We start from the raw sequence: 17,133 nt of genomic DNA, 5'->3' as shown, positions 1-17,133 counted from the left end.
TTGACAACAAATAAACTCTTGTCAAACGGAGTGTCTTCTTCTTAAAAAGAATTTTCAAAAGATAACAGATAAATGAAGAGAGAGGGAATAGATGATTACATCCTCCATTGTCTTAAAAATCAAGAGAAGATTAAGCGCGTCTCGCGTATAAATTAAAGGGTTTATACAGGGTTTGCTCTTGCAGGAAATTACTAAGGTCCACTCTTATGAAAAGAGTGGACCATCCACCTCCTTTGAATAACTCTTTAAAGGTTATTATAGTCTTTACTCAGGTGAGCATCTCAAGGATATTTTTTAGATCCAATGGTGTTTGATGAAGGTGGACAAAAGAGTGGATGAAAATAGGGTGAACCTAAGAAGGTCCCGCTCTTGCACTTCTTCCATTTTCCTTCGCATATTTCTTCTGAGGCCATTACTACTTGCTCACTCTCTTATCTATTTCAGTCTCAGAGAAACGACAAACTGACTGTCTGGTGGGTTTTGACATGACCGGGCCAGTCCAGCGATGACACGTCCCCAAAGTCACCGCCGCCTCTCCACCTGCCACCGTCACGTAGCTGAACCCGTCACCGGCTTCTGCGCCTCTTGCCTCCGAGAACGCCTTGCTTCCATTGATTCCGACACCCGCCATGAAACCTCTACCTCCATCATCTCTTCCACAGTGCTCCGCCGCAGCAAATCGTACTCTGCAAGCCGTGCTGAGAACCCTGAGGGCTCCTCAGTTGCCGAGCCGCGCCGGAAATCATGCGACGTTGGATCTGGGAGCACTCTCTCCGATCTCTTCAGTCTCGATGACAAACGAAGAAGATTGAGAGGGTCAAATTTAGGGTATGAATTGAAAGAAGTCGAGGAGAATGAGGAAGAGATTAGAGTTTCTGACAATATTAATCGAGTTGAAAATGCGAGGGCTATAAATGAGGAAGTCAATGTGCATGATGATTTTGAAGAGGACGGAGGGTTCAAGACCATGAAGGAATTTATAGATCTTGAATGGGACAGCAAGAAGAATAGAAGAGATTTATGGGAAATCGCTGGGAACTTTTTGGGGGCGGCTTCAATATTCAGCAAAAAATTGAGGAAATGGAGGCAGAAACAGAAGAGTAAACAGCAGCATTCCCATGATAGTCTGGTAGAAGTTGAGAAGGCGATTGTAAGTGTAAACCAGCTCAGAGAGACACAATCGGAAATTGGAGAGAATGGTTTTGGGAGGAGATCTTGTGATACTGACGCAAGATTGTCCCTTGATCTGGGACGAATATCATTTGATGAGCCTAGGGCATCCTGGGATGGGTGTTTGATCGGTAAACCATATCCTAGACTTACGCCATTAGTCCCAGTTGAAGAGAAGGGGAATTTGAGCAGTGAAGGGGAGAGGAGTCCTGGTGGAACTGCCCAGACTAGGGACTACTATGGGGATTCACTGAATCCACAGAGGCGGAGAAGGAGCTTTGATCATTCTGGATGGAACATGAGAGTGGGATTGGGAGACGTTGATAATGCCAATGCTGTGCCCAATGCTAAGATGTCACCTGAAACTGTTGGATTATTTCATGGGGCTAAGCTGTTAATTACAGAAAAAGAGTTAAGGGATTCGAATTGGTACTCTTTCAAAGATTACAGCGCAGAGAGTGCCAAGGCTGCTGGCCAGAATGCTGGTTCTTATGTTGGCGAAGATGTATACAACGTCAAGAAGTCGCGGAAGTGGCTTAATTTACGAAGCATTTGGGGTTTGATGCATAGGAGTGAAAGTAAATGTGGCCATGAAGCAAAAGCTGGTGAAGGAACTGTGGCTGATGGGTCATTAGCTGAGTCTTGGCAGAAGTTGAGGAGGGTGGCTAATGGAGAAGCAAATGAGGCTTTCAGTGATAAGCTTATGCGCAGTTATAGTGTAAGCACCAGAAACCTCTGTAAATTAGAGCGAACTTGCACGGAGACGAAAGACAAACAAGATGACCTCGTACTTCAGCGAAACAGGAGTTCCAGGTATTCTCCCAACACTCTTGACAATGGCCTATTAAGGTTCTATTTAACACCTTTGAGAGGTAATGGAAGGAGCAAAGCTGGTAACAGTAGGTCAAAGGACTCACAATCAATGGCAAGGTCTTGTAAAGGAAAAATAAATTGTTCTTAAATGGAATACCATGCTGAGAGACATGTCTTCTCTCCTTAATACTTAAGCTAAAATCAAACTATGTTGTTATGTTCTCTCTGATAAATATCTTATAATGGAGCAGCCATGGAAGTTAACAAAGATAGTTCTGTTTGCCATAATTTTATTGTTCCTTTGTATTCAGTAATCACATTTCATGAAATTATCTATTTGTTGTTCTCCTTATGCTCGGCGAGTAGTCACAAATGTAGCAGTGAGGTATGAAATGACTTTAGTGACAGTGCTGTGTGTCATCTGATAGAATGAAGTGGGGTAATTTTTTCATGGCTAGTTGAGCTTTAGTTTCAGGGTACACTGGGTTGATCGTCAGCCCAACTTGACCAATTGCAATATATTCTTGAATGTAATCATGGCACAAAGTTCCTAAACCAGGTGCTTGATTTCAATTTGAGCTTGTCGATCACCGACGGTGAAGGTAGAGTAGAGGGAAGCAGTACATATAAATCTGGTTCCTTTATGGTTAGTATTTAGTAATGTATGGAAAATTTATGGAAGGGCTAGAAACCCCCTGTTCTCCATTAGAATAGCTAAATAAGCAACACATCTGGTGTTCCTTGCTTGAATTTTAGTCTTTAAAATTCTTTCGCTGTCTTCTTACTACCTATTGGGATTTGCAAGGACATACTTATTTGAATTCCTTACTTGTTCCTCTTGAAATTCTCTCAAATTTTAAATGGTTGGTTAATAGCAAAACTAATTCTGAGGCTAAAGAGCACGAGGGCATCTAGAGTAGGATTCCTCTTCATGCCACGGGGACAATTTTGGGATCTTCAATTTCTAGGAGGAAAGAAAATTTAGGTAAGGGAACGCTGGCCCTTCAAGGTATGTAGATATATCTGGTTTGTGAATGGAAATAAATAGTGTAGTAGCTCCTTCCAAGTACCTTTTGCCTGGACAGCAGTAAAGGAAAAGTGAAGTTTTTCTCTGGTCTTATCTCTTCCAATGGCAACACCACATGCTCCTCAGCCATCTGGTCACTTATTCCATTTCTTGGGTCTTCATGATGTAACTTGTGAGGATTTCACTCTCCTTTACGGATTTACCATGTATTTGAATGATGATTTTTGCTGTTAATGTTACCCAGTAGTTGAGCTGAGCTGCTGCATTTGCCTGCATATATGCGCAGCGTAATAATAAAAGGTTGCTCAACTTTGGTGGCAAGTAACTATTACTTCAACTTGTGGGGACATGAAGATGACTCTGGAGGCCACCAGAGAACATGAACATGTTGCAATAATTGTTTACTTGATAGAATTATTTGGTTCACTGGCCAAACGTGGTTCTGGTTCTGCATAGGATCCCTTCAGAACCTCTGAATAGAACTGTTTGTTTGCGCACACATCTCAAGTCTACACTTCCCAACAACCAGCTGCGATAAACTGGAAGTCTTGTGTCTTGTTTGTGGTTGTCTCGTTTCTGCAGCGATTATATACTCGTTACACGAAATCAAACAAAGCCACAACATTTAAGGAAGAACAGTAGAAGATAAAATAATACACTCTATAATCCTAGAGTATTCGTATAAACAACGAAAGGGCCAAAGGTTTTTGATTATTCAAGCCATAACTTGGACCAGACACAGAGCTAATGTTGTTACTTGCTACTCATACGGGACATGGTGTCTATTGCCGGTTATCATGAGCTCAGCACACCAACAAGAAGTTGTTACATGATGAAGTAATGCGTGAGTCGTTTCACATATTCTTCAGAGTTTTCTTCTAGTCTTTCAATGACGATTTCACATTCACGAATTCATTCAACAGTGTCCGTCTAGTGATCATAAACATTCCACTCCAAAGCTCAAAATCACTACACTGTTAATTCCAAACGGCATGCAGTCAAAACCTGACCCTTCCAGGTAGGTAGATAAATCAATAGTTTTTAAACTCGTATCGTACTAGAGGTTCAACTGGTTGAACCTCAAACCATGAGGTCCCATTGTATAATACATTCAAAATACTGCACATTCAATCGAACCCTAAAAACTACGAATATACCACGGGAAATATGCATATATGTATCTCACTAATACTATTCCATTCAATCACACAATATTTTCACATCCCCTCAAATGGAACAACAAAGCAGAATACAACATTACATTTAAAAGCATTTGTACTTCGAAGGAAAAAATGCTAAAAAGATAGGGACATACCATGATGGATGACTTGAAAGTAGTAAAGATTGATCACAAAATAACTTGTGTATCTCTGGTATTACAAACGTACATATTTATACAAAGGAGTTTCCTTTTCTTGTAAGGAATTTAGCTAACAATAAGGAAACTAAATATGAACACATCTCTGCCAGTAATTGCTCTTATGATTTGGTAACTGATCCTGTCAATCTCGTTAACACCTATTATCATGCCATCATATCATCACATTCACACCACATACCACACCAACACTCCCCCTCAAGTTGGAGCATACAGATCAGTCATGCCCAACTTGTCCAATGAGTTCCCAAAGACTTGAATACATACTGCATGTGTTAAAACATCAGCCAATTGTTCTTCCGATCTGACAAATGGAATTTCAATAGATCGTGTAACCAGTTTCTCTTTGATAAAATGTCGATCAACTTCGACATGTTTTGTTCTATCGTGTTGCACAGGATTATTTGCAATGGTGCGCGCAGCTTGATTATCACAGAACAACTTCATAGCCTTCTGTGGTGAGTATCCAATTTCAGTCAACAAGATCTTCAACCAGAGAAGTTCACAAACACCCTGTGCCATACCTCTATACTCAGCTTCAGCTGCCGATCTAGCCACCACGTTTTGCTTCTTACTTCGCCAAGTCACCAGGTTATCACCAACAAAGGTGAAGTAGCCCGAGGTTGATCGTCTATCAGTAATATTCTCGGCCCAGTCTGCATCAGTATAGCCAATAACATCCATATGACCTGATTTTCTAAACATCAACCCTCTTCCTGGAGCTCCCTTTAAATAGCGTAAAATACGCATAACAGCAGCTAGATGATCTTCGCTTGGTGAGTGCATAAATTGACTGACTACACTAACCGCATACGCAATATCAGGCCGTGTATGAGAAAGATAGATTAGTCTTCCTACCAACCTTTGATACCTTTCCTTGTTGGTTGGAATCTGGTCAGGATAGATAGCAAGATGATGATTTTGAATGATAGGTGTTTCAACTGGTGCACATTCCATCATTCCAGTCTCACTTAACAAATCTATTATATATTTTCTTTGAGAAAGACTAATTCCCTCATGAGAACGTACCACCTCTATACCCAAGAAATATTTCAAGGATCCCAAGTCTTTCAATTCAAATTCAGAAGACAAACAATTCTGCAGCTTTGCAATTTCAGCTACATTATTACCCGTAACCACCATATCATCAACATATATAATCAATAAGGTAATCTTATCTCCTTGACGTTTAATAAACAAGGTGTGATCAGAATTACCTTGATGATAACCATATTTTTTCATTGCCTCGGTGAACCTTCCAAACCATGCTCGCGGGGACTGTTTTAGACCATAAATTGCCTTCAACAATCGACACACCATTCCTTGACTATTCGGTAATTCAAAACCTGGAGGTAAAGCCATGTAAACCTCCTCCTCTAAGTCTCCATGTAAAAAGGCATTTTTTATATCAAATTGCTTTAGCGGCCAATCAAAGTTCACGGCCAAGGACAACAATACTCGAATAGTATTCATCTTTGCCACGGGAGCGAAGGTGTCCTGGTAATCTACCCCATATGTTTGTGTATAGCCTTTCACCATAAGTCGAGCTTTGTACCGATCAATAGTCCCATCACTATTGTGCTTGATTGTGTACACCCACCGACAACCAACTGGTTTTTTTCCACTCGGTTGGGAAACAATTTCCCAAGTTTGATTCTTCTCCAATGCTTGCATTTCCACATCCATGGCTTCTCTCCAACGGGGATCTTATAGAGCTTCTTTAACTGTAGTAGGAATCTTCACACCTTCCATCTAATTAACAAAGGCACGTACAGGAGGAGATAACCGATGAGTAGATACATAATCTGCAATTGCATATTTTATTTGTCCTTCTGGTGAATAGCGAGTTGGTGGTACTCCTCTGTTAACTCTAGGAGGTAACCTACTCAATGGGTTAACTGGGATTAAAGAATCAGAAGGATCAGAAGTACTTACCTCAGGAGTGTTTAGCGGAGCATGAGTTGGTACCAAGGGAGAGGGGGAGTCATAACAAGTAGCTTCTCCAGCAGTCTCTATGTTTCTGGTTTGCATTAAATTGTCTTCATTTCCTGTACCCATAGTGGCAACTGGAGAAGTAGGTGACACTTCTTCTGATTCTGAAGACTCAGTAGCTTCTAGTGCCTCAGTAGTTTCCGGAGATTCGGTAGACTCAGTAGCAATGGCACCACCAATTGTCACGTCCAAATTCAAGCAGTCTAGATTTTTCTCCCCTTGACTGACAATTGGTGTTGCATTAGAGTAAAAAAGGTCAGTCTCGACCAATGTGACATCCATAGAAACATAAATCCGTCGAGGCGATGGATGATAACAGCTATATCCCTTTTGTCGAGGAGAGAAGCCAAGAAATACACATCGAATGGCACAAGGATCAAGTTTCGTACGTTGTGTCTTGGGTAAATGGACATAAGCCACACACCCAAAAACTCGAGGAGCAAGTTTGAGTGTGGATGGCAATGTGACATACTCAGAGAGGCATTGTAAAGGAGTAGCAAAGTTAAGCACCCTTGATGGCATACGATTGAGTAGGTACACAGAGTATTGAATTGCTTCAGCCCACAAGAATTGTGGAACATGTCCACCAATGAGAAGTGCACGAGCCGTTTCCAAGATATGCCGATTTTTACGTTCCGCGACACCGTTTTGCTCTGGAGTATGTGGGCATGTTGTCTCATGCAGTATGCCATGTTCAGCAAAGAAAGAAGTCAGAGTAGAGTTGACAAACTCTCCTCCATTATCAGTACGAACTACCTTGATAGCAGCGGAATATTGTGTTTGAACGAGCTGATAAAAATTGAGAAAAATTTTGGTGACTTCATGCTTGTGTTTGAGGACATATAGCCATGTGACCCGTGTACAATCATCAATAAAACTAACAAACCAACATGCACCATCCATGGTGGGAATAGGCGATGGACCCCAAACATCGGAGTGAATCAAAGCAAAAGGTGTTGTACTTTTATTCATACTGATAGGATAAACAAAACGATGACTTTTAACAAGAGTGCACGTATCACACTTAAAGTCAGAGACATGCTCTCCTTTGAACAACACTGGAAACAGAGTCTTTAAATAACCAAATGAAACATGACCTAAACCACGATGCCACATCCAAATTTGCTTTTGCCGTGTACTGAGTAGTCCTCGAACATGAAGAGTACGACCAGGATTGATATCATCGATATAATAGAGTCCCCCTCTCTTAGTACCACGCCCAATAATCTCCTTGGTCTGAACATCCTGAAGAAGACAAAAGGAGGCAAACATTATAACACAACAGTCCAATTGCTCTGTAACTTGGCTAACAGATAGTAAATTGTGTGACAAAGCAGGCACATGTAAAACATTATGAAGCGATAAAGCAGGTGTAAGGTTAAGAGAACCAACCCCAGATACGACATTAGAGGCACCATTTGCCGTAAGCACACTTGTTTTGGTGGGAACAGTATGTGTGTGAAACAAGGAATTATCATAAGTCACATGATCCGTTGCCCCGGCATCAATAATCCAACCTTCAACATGCTGATCAGAGACCAGTGCGGCAATGCCAGAGGTACCATTGGATGCTGCAGGAGGATCGGTCATAGACAACACTTCTTGTGGACCAGAAGTGGAAGAAGCAAGAGCAGCTGTTCCACGGCCACCAGGTTTTGGACGAGTCTGAGCAGACTTCTTTTGCTTTTGACGTTCGAGAAACCAATCAGGAAAACCATTTTTATGGAAGCAAGTCGCCTCGGTATGTCGTTTACCTTTACAGTGAGTACACACCAAGTTGTCCTTATTCTCGTTGTAACGAGCAGCAGGAGTGCGAGATACCATAGCTACAGATGTATCAAGTTTTCCTTGCCCCTTCAACATTGTCGCTTGCCGTTGGGCCTCCTTGCGTACATATGAGTAGGATTCCTCCAATTTTGGTAGTGGCTTTTGACGCAGTACATCACCTCGTATCTTATCCAACTCGTCATCAAGCCCAGCAAGAAAATCATACACTCGATCCTTCTGTATTTCTTCTTGACATAACTTTACATCTTCAGAACACTTCATGTTAATCGGCCTACGGCAATCAAGTTCTTGCCAAACTTTCTTAAGTTCAGCAAAGTAACTAGAAAGATCTCGGCCATGCTGTTTGATTTGGGTAGATTTGCAACGTAACTCATAAATTTGAGACTCATCAGAGGCATCATAATACATCTGAGCAGTACTAGTCCAGACATCTTGAGCAGTGGGCAGATCAAGAAAAAATTCCCGCAGTTCATCATCCATAGTTTTCAGCAGCCACCCTTTGACAATAGAGTCATCAATACACCACGAGTCATAACCTGGAGAATCTTCATCAACTGGCTTAACCTTACCAGTCAAGTAACCTTTCTTTCCCTAGCTAGTGACATGCAACATCATCAACTTGGACCAGGTACTATAATTCTTTCCATTCAATTTCGTGGTGAATGGTGCTGCCGACGTATCATTATGCACTGAACAATTGGTGCAGCTACAGCCTCTATTGCTTTGACTTCAGATTCACTAGTGGTACTCATTCTCAGATTACTGAAGAAAGGAACAAATTACCGCAATAGGTTTGTGACGGTCGCCGGCCACTGATTTGTGGCAAAATAAAGTTTGGAGGGGATATGTTTTCCGGCTCCGATACCAACTTGAAAGTAGTAAAGATTGATCACAAAATAACTTGTGTATCTCTGGTATTACAAACGTACATATTTATACAAAGGAGTTTCCTTTTCTTGTAAGGAATTTAGCTAACAATAAGGAAACTAAATATGAACACATCTCTGCCAGTAATTGCTCTAAAGATTTGGTAACTGATCTTGTCAATCTCGTTAACACCTATTATCATGCCATCATATCATCACATTCACACCACATACCACACCAACAGAATGATATTAATTGGAATCTTTAGAATAAATAGTCCGGAAGATTAAGGCTGGTTTGTTGTCAACTTGACACCAAACCAGCCTTAATATTCCGGACGATTTATTCTAAAGATTTTTCCTTATTGCATGTCAAGCCAAAACCAAGGGGCAATAAAGGATCAAATGAATTTTGCCCGGCATGTACTGGCAGTTGTTCAATCTTTTTAAACCATGTTACAGGTAACCTACCCTCAAAATCGTAATCTCCAAATATAACATCTGTAATTCCTGCTCCTTCACTGCCAGGCAACCAAGCAGCAATGAAAGCATCTACTTTTTCCAAAAGCCAAGGCTCCAGAACTAAGGCTCTTCCAGATATCAGTATTGCCAATGTGGGGATTTTATCAGCCACCAAGCTTACGAGTTCAGTTCCATTAAAGGGGATAACAAGCTCTGAATTGTCCCCTAAAGATTCTGCATATGGACTTTCACCAACAACTACAATAGCATAAGAAAAATCCGGACTTGCTAAGGTGTCTTGTGATGGATATTTCTCATAAATGACTTCAGTTTCATCTCCCACTGCTTCTTTAATAGCGTCCAAGATGGTTGTACCTAAAATACAAAGTATTACTCGTGTCATGCCAACATGTACTTAAGCGATAACATGCTACATAACATGGAAGCTGAAAATTATTGGCCTGACGTCCTCTGTTGCTTAAAGGTTCAATTACAAGTGTATGCCACGTTATGTGAGTGTGCATAAAAACTTCATTCTAATATTGGATGAAGCCAACAAAAGTACATACCAATCGTTATCTTGCCGCTGTTTCCCTGCCAAAAGATTGTCCACCCTCCACATTGATAGCCAAGGTCATCAGCATGTGTGCCAGCAACAAGAATTCTTTTGGCATTTCTATCCAACGGAAGAAATGATTTATTTGGATTCCTTTCATTTTTCAAGAGAACCAATGACTTGCGGACTGCTTCACGTGCTAGTTCTCGATGCAGCTGCAGAAATAACATGTATAACGCATCTCAACTCATAATGCAATACTTGTATTATGTAACAAAGATGGAAGAATAGCATATAGCAGTCATAGTGAATTAGGGCGAGCGATTCAGCAGAATATTGTCCAAGTATGTGACTAATGTCAGTAATCCAGATTCTGAAACCTACAATTTACCTTGCAACCTACTATATCCAGCAAAGATCTATCAGCGAAGGGATATTCGAAGACACCTGACAAAAACTTCACTCTCAGTATACGTTCAACAGCATCATCAATCCTGGCCATTGCTATCTCCCCTGATTGCACCAGAAACATCAAGTCCTCAAGGAATTGTTCATACCTAAAAGGCACCATCACCTGCATACATTTCAAATTGGACAAATAAAAATCCAAAACAAGGAAAGTGATATTCTGGGATTTTGGGAATTAGATATTTATGTCCTACCATATCAATGCCAGCATTTATGGTTCTGGAAATCCAGTAGCGATAGTCCGAACCATAAGGCTCGCCTAGTCGGTCAAGTCCTTCCCAGTCAGAAATCACAAAACCCTGCAGCAGAGTATTTGCCTTGAAATTTGTGGAGATGAAGAGCAAGTTAAAGTTACAGCAATAGGATCCAAAAAAGAGGAAAGAAACCAAAAGAAGAATTTGACTACCATAGACACAGAGGATAAAGAAAAATGTCCAAGAGCAAAATAAAAAAAGGAGGTAAACTTGCAATCAGAAAATTTATTTTTATATTATACATATGCTTAGGATTATTGATAATCAAGAACAAAATTCACATATTTCATCTACCAACATAGAGACTGATTTTAGATGTGCATTTTTATTAGGGCAATTCCGGAAAACTGCTTTTCTACATATTATGTGGAGGTAAGGTCTGCATACATCCTGTATGTCCCTAACCCCGCCTACTGCGGGAGCCTTGTGTACGAAAATTGTTTACCTCTTATTAATTGATAGGGATAGCGTTTGGTTTCTTTTAAGAATTGTCCAAACACATGAACTATAATGGTTGTTTACCTTAAAACCAAGCTTATCTTTCAGAACTTCTGTCAAGAGAAAATGATTGGCATGCAGTTTACGTCCATTCCAGCTAGAATATGACGCCATAACAGTGGAAACACCCTGAGATAAACAGTCCTGAAAAGGAGCCAGATGGATCTTCTCCAAATCTTCATATGATGATATTGTGTTTCCCTCATTTATTCCTCCATCAGTACCACCATCTCCAACAAAATGCTTGGCACATGCAATGACATTTTCTCTGGAGTCAATGAAGGAACTTAGTAAGATGAATTTCTAATGTGTTCATAGTAACATATGGGATTTGCTAATGCAGGAACACAATATGAATGTTTCTATATCAACGCTATTGATAGAACAGAAAGAAAAGGGGAGAAATTACAAGAATTTCATTTTAAGATGATTATCCAAGAATTAGATAAAGCGATAACAGATCCTCAGAAAGATATAATACACGAGTTGGCAATTAAATCGATACCAATATCTTACATCCTCAGAGTATATGTAGAATTATAGAATACCATAGAAATGTCCCTACTATCAGTCAAATAGACAGAAACACAAGTATTGTACTGCAAGTACAAAATGATGAGAATAGGGGGGTTCCCTTCATTTAAGTCTCATCCCAAAAATATATGTATATTTTATGGATAAGTGTGAAGCATAAATTCTCTCTACCTTCCAGCTACAAAAGGGTAGCCTTTTTGGTGTCCCTTGGATGGCTGTCCCTGCAAACCTGTTACAATGGAAGTCATCTTTCTGACAATGTCAGTGTCTTCGCTGTAGCTTTCATAGCATCTTCCCCATCTGGGATCTCTGCATACCTGTTAGTTGCAGGCTGGGTTGGTTAAAGTTATGTTGATCTAATGCAATCAAAAGCGTAATCACTCCAGCCTCATCTCTATCCCCAAACTCATACCCTCCATGTAAAGAATCAAAGTTTTTACTATCTCTCCCTACACGTCCATTTAAGTCTCATCCCAAAATATTTTCTCCCTACTTGCCCTGAACAATCTCATGGAGATCCTCCCAAAATTTCTTCATCTAATCCAATTTGCTGGGTGTAAGTACTTATGACATTAATTATCTCATTCCCTAACACAATTTAGCCATTAAGATCATATTGCATTTTTGTTATCTCTACAACATCTTCTTTTTAGTTTACTATCTATTGCTATACGCCTATACCTACAATCCATCCATTCCATTTTATAATCTGTATTTTCAATCTTTCTATTATTATACCATAATTTATAACTTATGTTTTCTATCTCTCCAATGTTTTCACTCTAACCCTTTATAATCAAGAACTAAATTATTTACCCTTACTCATTCATAGCGGGAGAACCCTTGCCTATATCTCACAGCATATGGGGGCCGATACAATGCGTAGCTTGCGAGAGATGCCCTAGCATGCCCTTACTCATTTATCACTACACCCGGAATCCGATGAGGTATGCCCGTACCAGCGCTCACTCATTTATTGTTGCCTCCGGTTCCAATACAACGCTTGCGCACATGAATGCCCCAATGGATTTCTCATTTTGACCCATGTTAATAATTTTGGTAAAATTTTAGGTTGGCCACCGACATTTGACTTGGGGCCTGCTACAAGTGCAGGCGGAGTTCCTCCATTAAAAAATGTGCATCTACTAATTATCAACGAACCTACAAATATATTCTAGATATTACTTTTTTTTCCTTACAAGGAAACTGCAAAACAAGTCATTGGAAAAGAACATAAAAATCTATAAACTTCGATGACTTACAGCCACACAAGGAGCAAAAGCAAATTGAATGCCGCATGCCCTTACTTCAAGAGCGGTCGCAGCTCCTATTCTTTTTGCCAAGTCTGCATCTCTGCCACACCATCCCAATCGTTAGGGTCTAGAAGCAAAATTTGGCAACGGAACCCTTATTTATTGAATCCCCAAAATATAGTGGAAGCACTGAATCATTGACGATTTATATAGCGAAAAAAACCTTAATATTTCAAAAAAGAGTACCGATCAACAAATTGGGAACTTACCCAGTGGCTCCAATGCCAGCATTGTGAGGAAATATAGTGGCGCCGTAGACACCACTGTTACCATGGACCGCATCAATACCATATATAATGGGTATCCCAAGCCGAGACTCAAGTGCCCACTTTTGGAATCCATCAATCATATCAGCCCATTCTGAGGTCACGCCCTTCTCAAAAGGCGTACTACCTCCGCCGTTGAGTACACTTCCTAAAATATGAAGAAATGTTTAATAACAGTTGACACTCACTGAATCAATTAAAGAATTTTTTTGGATATTGAGAGAGAATAGGAGCTTACCGACGCAAAAATCTGTAATGGCAGCGGGAGTGGCGATGCTGCGCTCGATCTGGGTCATCTGACCGACTTTCTCTTTCAAGGTCATACGGGAGAGGAGGTCTTTCACTCGAGCTTCAGTGGGTGTATTTGGGTTCTTGTAGAGGCAATCCATGTTTTCGGCTTCGCTAATTCTCTCGTCCAACTACAACGAAAAGTTCCGATATCGGAGCCTGCGAGACTGAAATGGTTGTCTTAACAGTCACACAGCATGAATGGACTAATCATCCAATCAGGTATCAAATAGTGCGGCAAATGGACTGTGAGCCCCTACGTGTCTCGCGGCTACCCCATAAGGCCATAAAGTATAATAATTTTTTTTCACCTTATTCGTCCAACAATAATTAATGATGAACATTCAATCTACCCCAAATTTAACTAAGGGAATTTAGCTAAGAGTCCATTTGATAGACAATTTTGATAATAATATATATTATAGTATATAATGTGATACCATATGTGGTGGTAATAAATGATAACATATATGGTTCTTAAAATATTAGTAAGTGTTTGATTATGCTTTTACAGATGATATATTGGTGTTAAAATTATTATGACAAATTACTTGCAAATATATTATGCAATCAAGTGATAACATATTCAAATAAATAGGAAAATAAATAAAAAATAATTTATAATATTAATAAAAATATTGAAATTAATTTTAAGATTTTTATTTACAATATTAATAATAAAAGTACCATTATCTCGGCGAGGACATATAATTAATTTATTAATTTATAATATTAATAATAAAAGTCCCATGATATATTAATTTATAATATTAAAAATAAAAGTCCAAGTAACATCAAGGATATAATAGAAAAATACACTCAAAATGATTTGAGAATTTTTCAAAATGACAATAAAATGATCTTGGAATACTAAAAAATTGTTTGGAAATTCTAATCCAAAAAATGTTGTTTGGTGAGTCAAAACAATATATTGTGGTGTAATATGGTTGTCCAAACTCACACTAAATATATATGTGGAATGCATATAGCGCTCATCATAATCAATCCACCAGCACACAATAAAGGACGAAAAATAACCTCATGATGGCGATGCACCACTCCATTATTGCAAATAATCTACCTTTCAAACGTGATCCGATAAGATTCGATATATAATTGATCAAAACTTTCCTTTAAAACTGTGTTATTCTTCTAACAAGAGAGTAATTTGTAAATTTATATTCCTATCATTATGGAATACATGGCAACAATGAATTGAAGCCATCATTGCAATTCGCAAGCTTTTATTGATGAACTGGGAGGACTGGACAATCCATCTATAAGCTAGCCTTGCTCTTCAGAGCTATTCAATCTGAGGAGGGTTTCTCCTTATTGTATGTCAAGCCAAAATCAAGAGGAAATAAAGGATCAGATGAAATTTGTCCTGCATGTATAGGCAGCTGTTCAACCCTTTTAAACCATGTCACAGGCAGCCTACCCAGAGTCGTAAATCTCCAAATATAACATCCTTAATTCCTGCAGCTTCAGTTCCAGGAAACCAAGCATCAATCAAACAATAATAGCATAGGAAAATCCTGACTTGCCCGGGTGTGAGGTGATGGATATTTCTCATAAATCACTTTAGTTTTATATCCCACAGCGTCTTTTATGGCATTCAAGATTGTCGTTCTTGAAATGCAAAAAAAAAAAAAAAAAAAAAAAAAACATGGGAGTACTATATTTATGTATATATCTATATAAGTTTACTAATTTTACCAACAATGTTTAATGATCGTGCGTTCGAATCCTAACCCTTCCCAAATCTCTGTTTCAAAAAGAAAAAAAATGTTTGATGGTTTTTGACTTCTTGGTTAGGCACAACACGAAGGTTCTATTTTCACAGGCTGCTTGGATCTTATTTTTTCTTCATTATTTTTTTTGTCCTTTTATTTCATTTATTTTGTAGTTCTACTCTCACGACCACAGGCAGCATGCTTGTATTATTTTTTGTGTCTTTTTATTTCATTTATTTTGTGTTTCTTTATTTTATTAATTTTTTTATTTTACATATTTTTTGATTTTTGTCTCTTCATTTACAGTGGTCAGGTTATCTGCCCAGAACCTTGAGGTCCAGGATTCCATTCTCACCAGGAGGGTATGGGATTTGGATAGTTTTTCATCCGCTGTGGTGACCTTCATACCCCTCGGGCATGGCTTAGAGTGTGTGTAACTGTGAGCCTTTCAAAAAAAAAAAAAAAAGAATTGGTGTGGTGACTGTCGTTCCTATTTTTGTCTCTTCATTTTTTATTTTATTTCATTAAAACTAATGATTATAAAAGATATTTTTATTTTGCTTGTTATTTGTCAATTTTTAATAATCCAAAATAATATGTATAATTCAATTAAAATGGATCTAGTGAATGAGTTATATTTACTAGACTGAATATTAACAAACAACATATAAATAGCCCAAAAACAATTTCAGGGGCACCGAACCCTCTGTTGCCTCCCTCATTGTAAATCTTGGCTATGTCCCTCGCGGTGCGATGTGGTAAGCTATTATGAGAAAATATGTTTTGGTGTGTCAATAAAAAAACTATAGTAAAGTGAGGTGATGTGCAGTTTAGCGTTTGACATATACAAAACTGCGATAAGGTGAGTTATAACACTTAAGTGGTTTATGTGGAATATTAAGGTAATGTATTTTGATAAATTAGGATACAAGCATGCAACAAATTATTATGATAGTAAAAAATTTTAATAATTATTATGAAACTCAAAATCACTTAGGATGGTTTATGTGGAATATTAAGTGAACTTTGCTTAATTTTAATGGTAATGTATTTTGATAAATTAGGATACAAGCATGCAACAAATTATTATGATAGTCAAAATTTTTAATAATTATTATGAAACTCAAAATTTTTAATAATTATTATGAAACTCAAAATTTTAATAAATATTATGATAGTGTTTGTACCAAAACTAAACTATACACATCAGCTGACACATGACAAAGCGGGTCTCACAGTTTACAAAAAGTAGCCAATCTCTTGGTGACACGTGGTGGAGGTGGGAAATTTTTTATACTGACATTTGTTCATTTTGCAGAATTTTAACTGATTGCTGGCCTAAAATTTAGGATTAAGTTACTACAAATCAAGCACGTCCGAAAATCCAGTGCCCAAGAGCTACAAATAAGAAAAATGTTTTGTCTTAAGGGTTTATTCTTTTGTAAACCAATTTGTTGAGAACCTCTAAATAGTTGTTGGGCCAATGTTTTGTGCGTAAGCTCGACACTGAAATAGTATATATTTTGTGTGTAGTGTTGAGCTTATTGTGTAAATGTTTTTATTTATTTGTGGTCCACCAATCTTTATCCCTTTTAGTGTTTTAGTTTAACTTGGACTTATCATTATAGAAAAACTGCTATTAAATTACCAATTAACTTGAATTTGAATATGGGATAATATCATAATACCCACTAAGAAAATCAAGGAATCATGATGGTGGTTACTCT

At 38.5% G+C, this 17,133-nt stretch overlaps 2 protein-coding genes across 3 annotated transcripts; one reads left to right on the top strand and one right to left on the bottom strand.

Annotated features, from left to right (window-relative positions):
- The first annotated feature begins 56 nt into the window (after positions 1 to 56).
- LOC119990462 (protein OCTOPUS-like) lies at positions 57 to 2,335 on the top strand. The gene is made up of 2 exons (XM_038836385.1): positions 57 to 170; positions 445 to 2,335. Exon 2 carries the CDS (start codon positions 506 to 508, stop codon positions 2,129 to 2,131), a length of 1,626 nt encoding a protein of 541 aa, XP_038692313.1. The 5' UTR covers positions 57 to 170; positions 445 to 505; the 3' UTR covers positions 2,132 to 2,335.
- A 6,718-nt stretch (positions 2,336 to 9,053) lies between these two features.
- Positions 9,054 to 13,911, bottom strand: LOC119992210 (beta-glucosidase BoGH3B-like). 2 transcript variants are annotated; one of them, XM_038838880.1, is made up of 9 exons: positions 13,624 to 13,911; positions 13,329 to 13,533; positions 13,069 to 13,159; positions 11,978 to 12,123; positions 11,297 to 11,540; positions 10,715 to 10,837; positions 10,444 to 10,626; positions 10,066 to 10,267; positions 9,054 to 9,871 (listed from the first exon to the last, which is right to left on the bottom strand). In XM_038838880.1, exons 1-9 carry the CDS (start codon positions 13,772 to 13,774, stop codon positions 9,378 to 9,380), a joined length of 1,839 nt encoding a protein of 612 aa, XP_038694808.1. In that variant the 5' UTR covers positions 13,775 to 13,911; the 3' UTR covers positions 9,054 to 9,377. The 2 variants fall into 2 exon arrangements, with proteins under 2 accessions (XP_038694808.1, XP_038694809.1); XM_038838881.1 differs by having other exon boundaries at positions 10,715 to 10,819; positions 13,624 to 13,910.
- Positions 13,912 to 17,133: the final 3,222 nt, after the last annotated feature.

The sequence above is a fragment of the Tripterygium wilfordii genome, chromosome 22, assembly GCF_013401445.1.
Source record: "Tripterygium wilfordii isolate XIE 37 chromosome 22, ASM1340144v1, whole genome shotgun sequence".
NCBI lineage: Eukaryota > Viridiplantae > Streptophyta > Magnoliopsida > Celastrales > Celastraceae > Tripterygium > Tripterygium wilfordii.
Note: the sequence above shows the minus strand (reverse complement) of the source record. Positions and strands in the feature narration are given on the sequence as shown.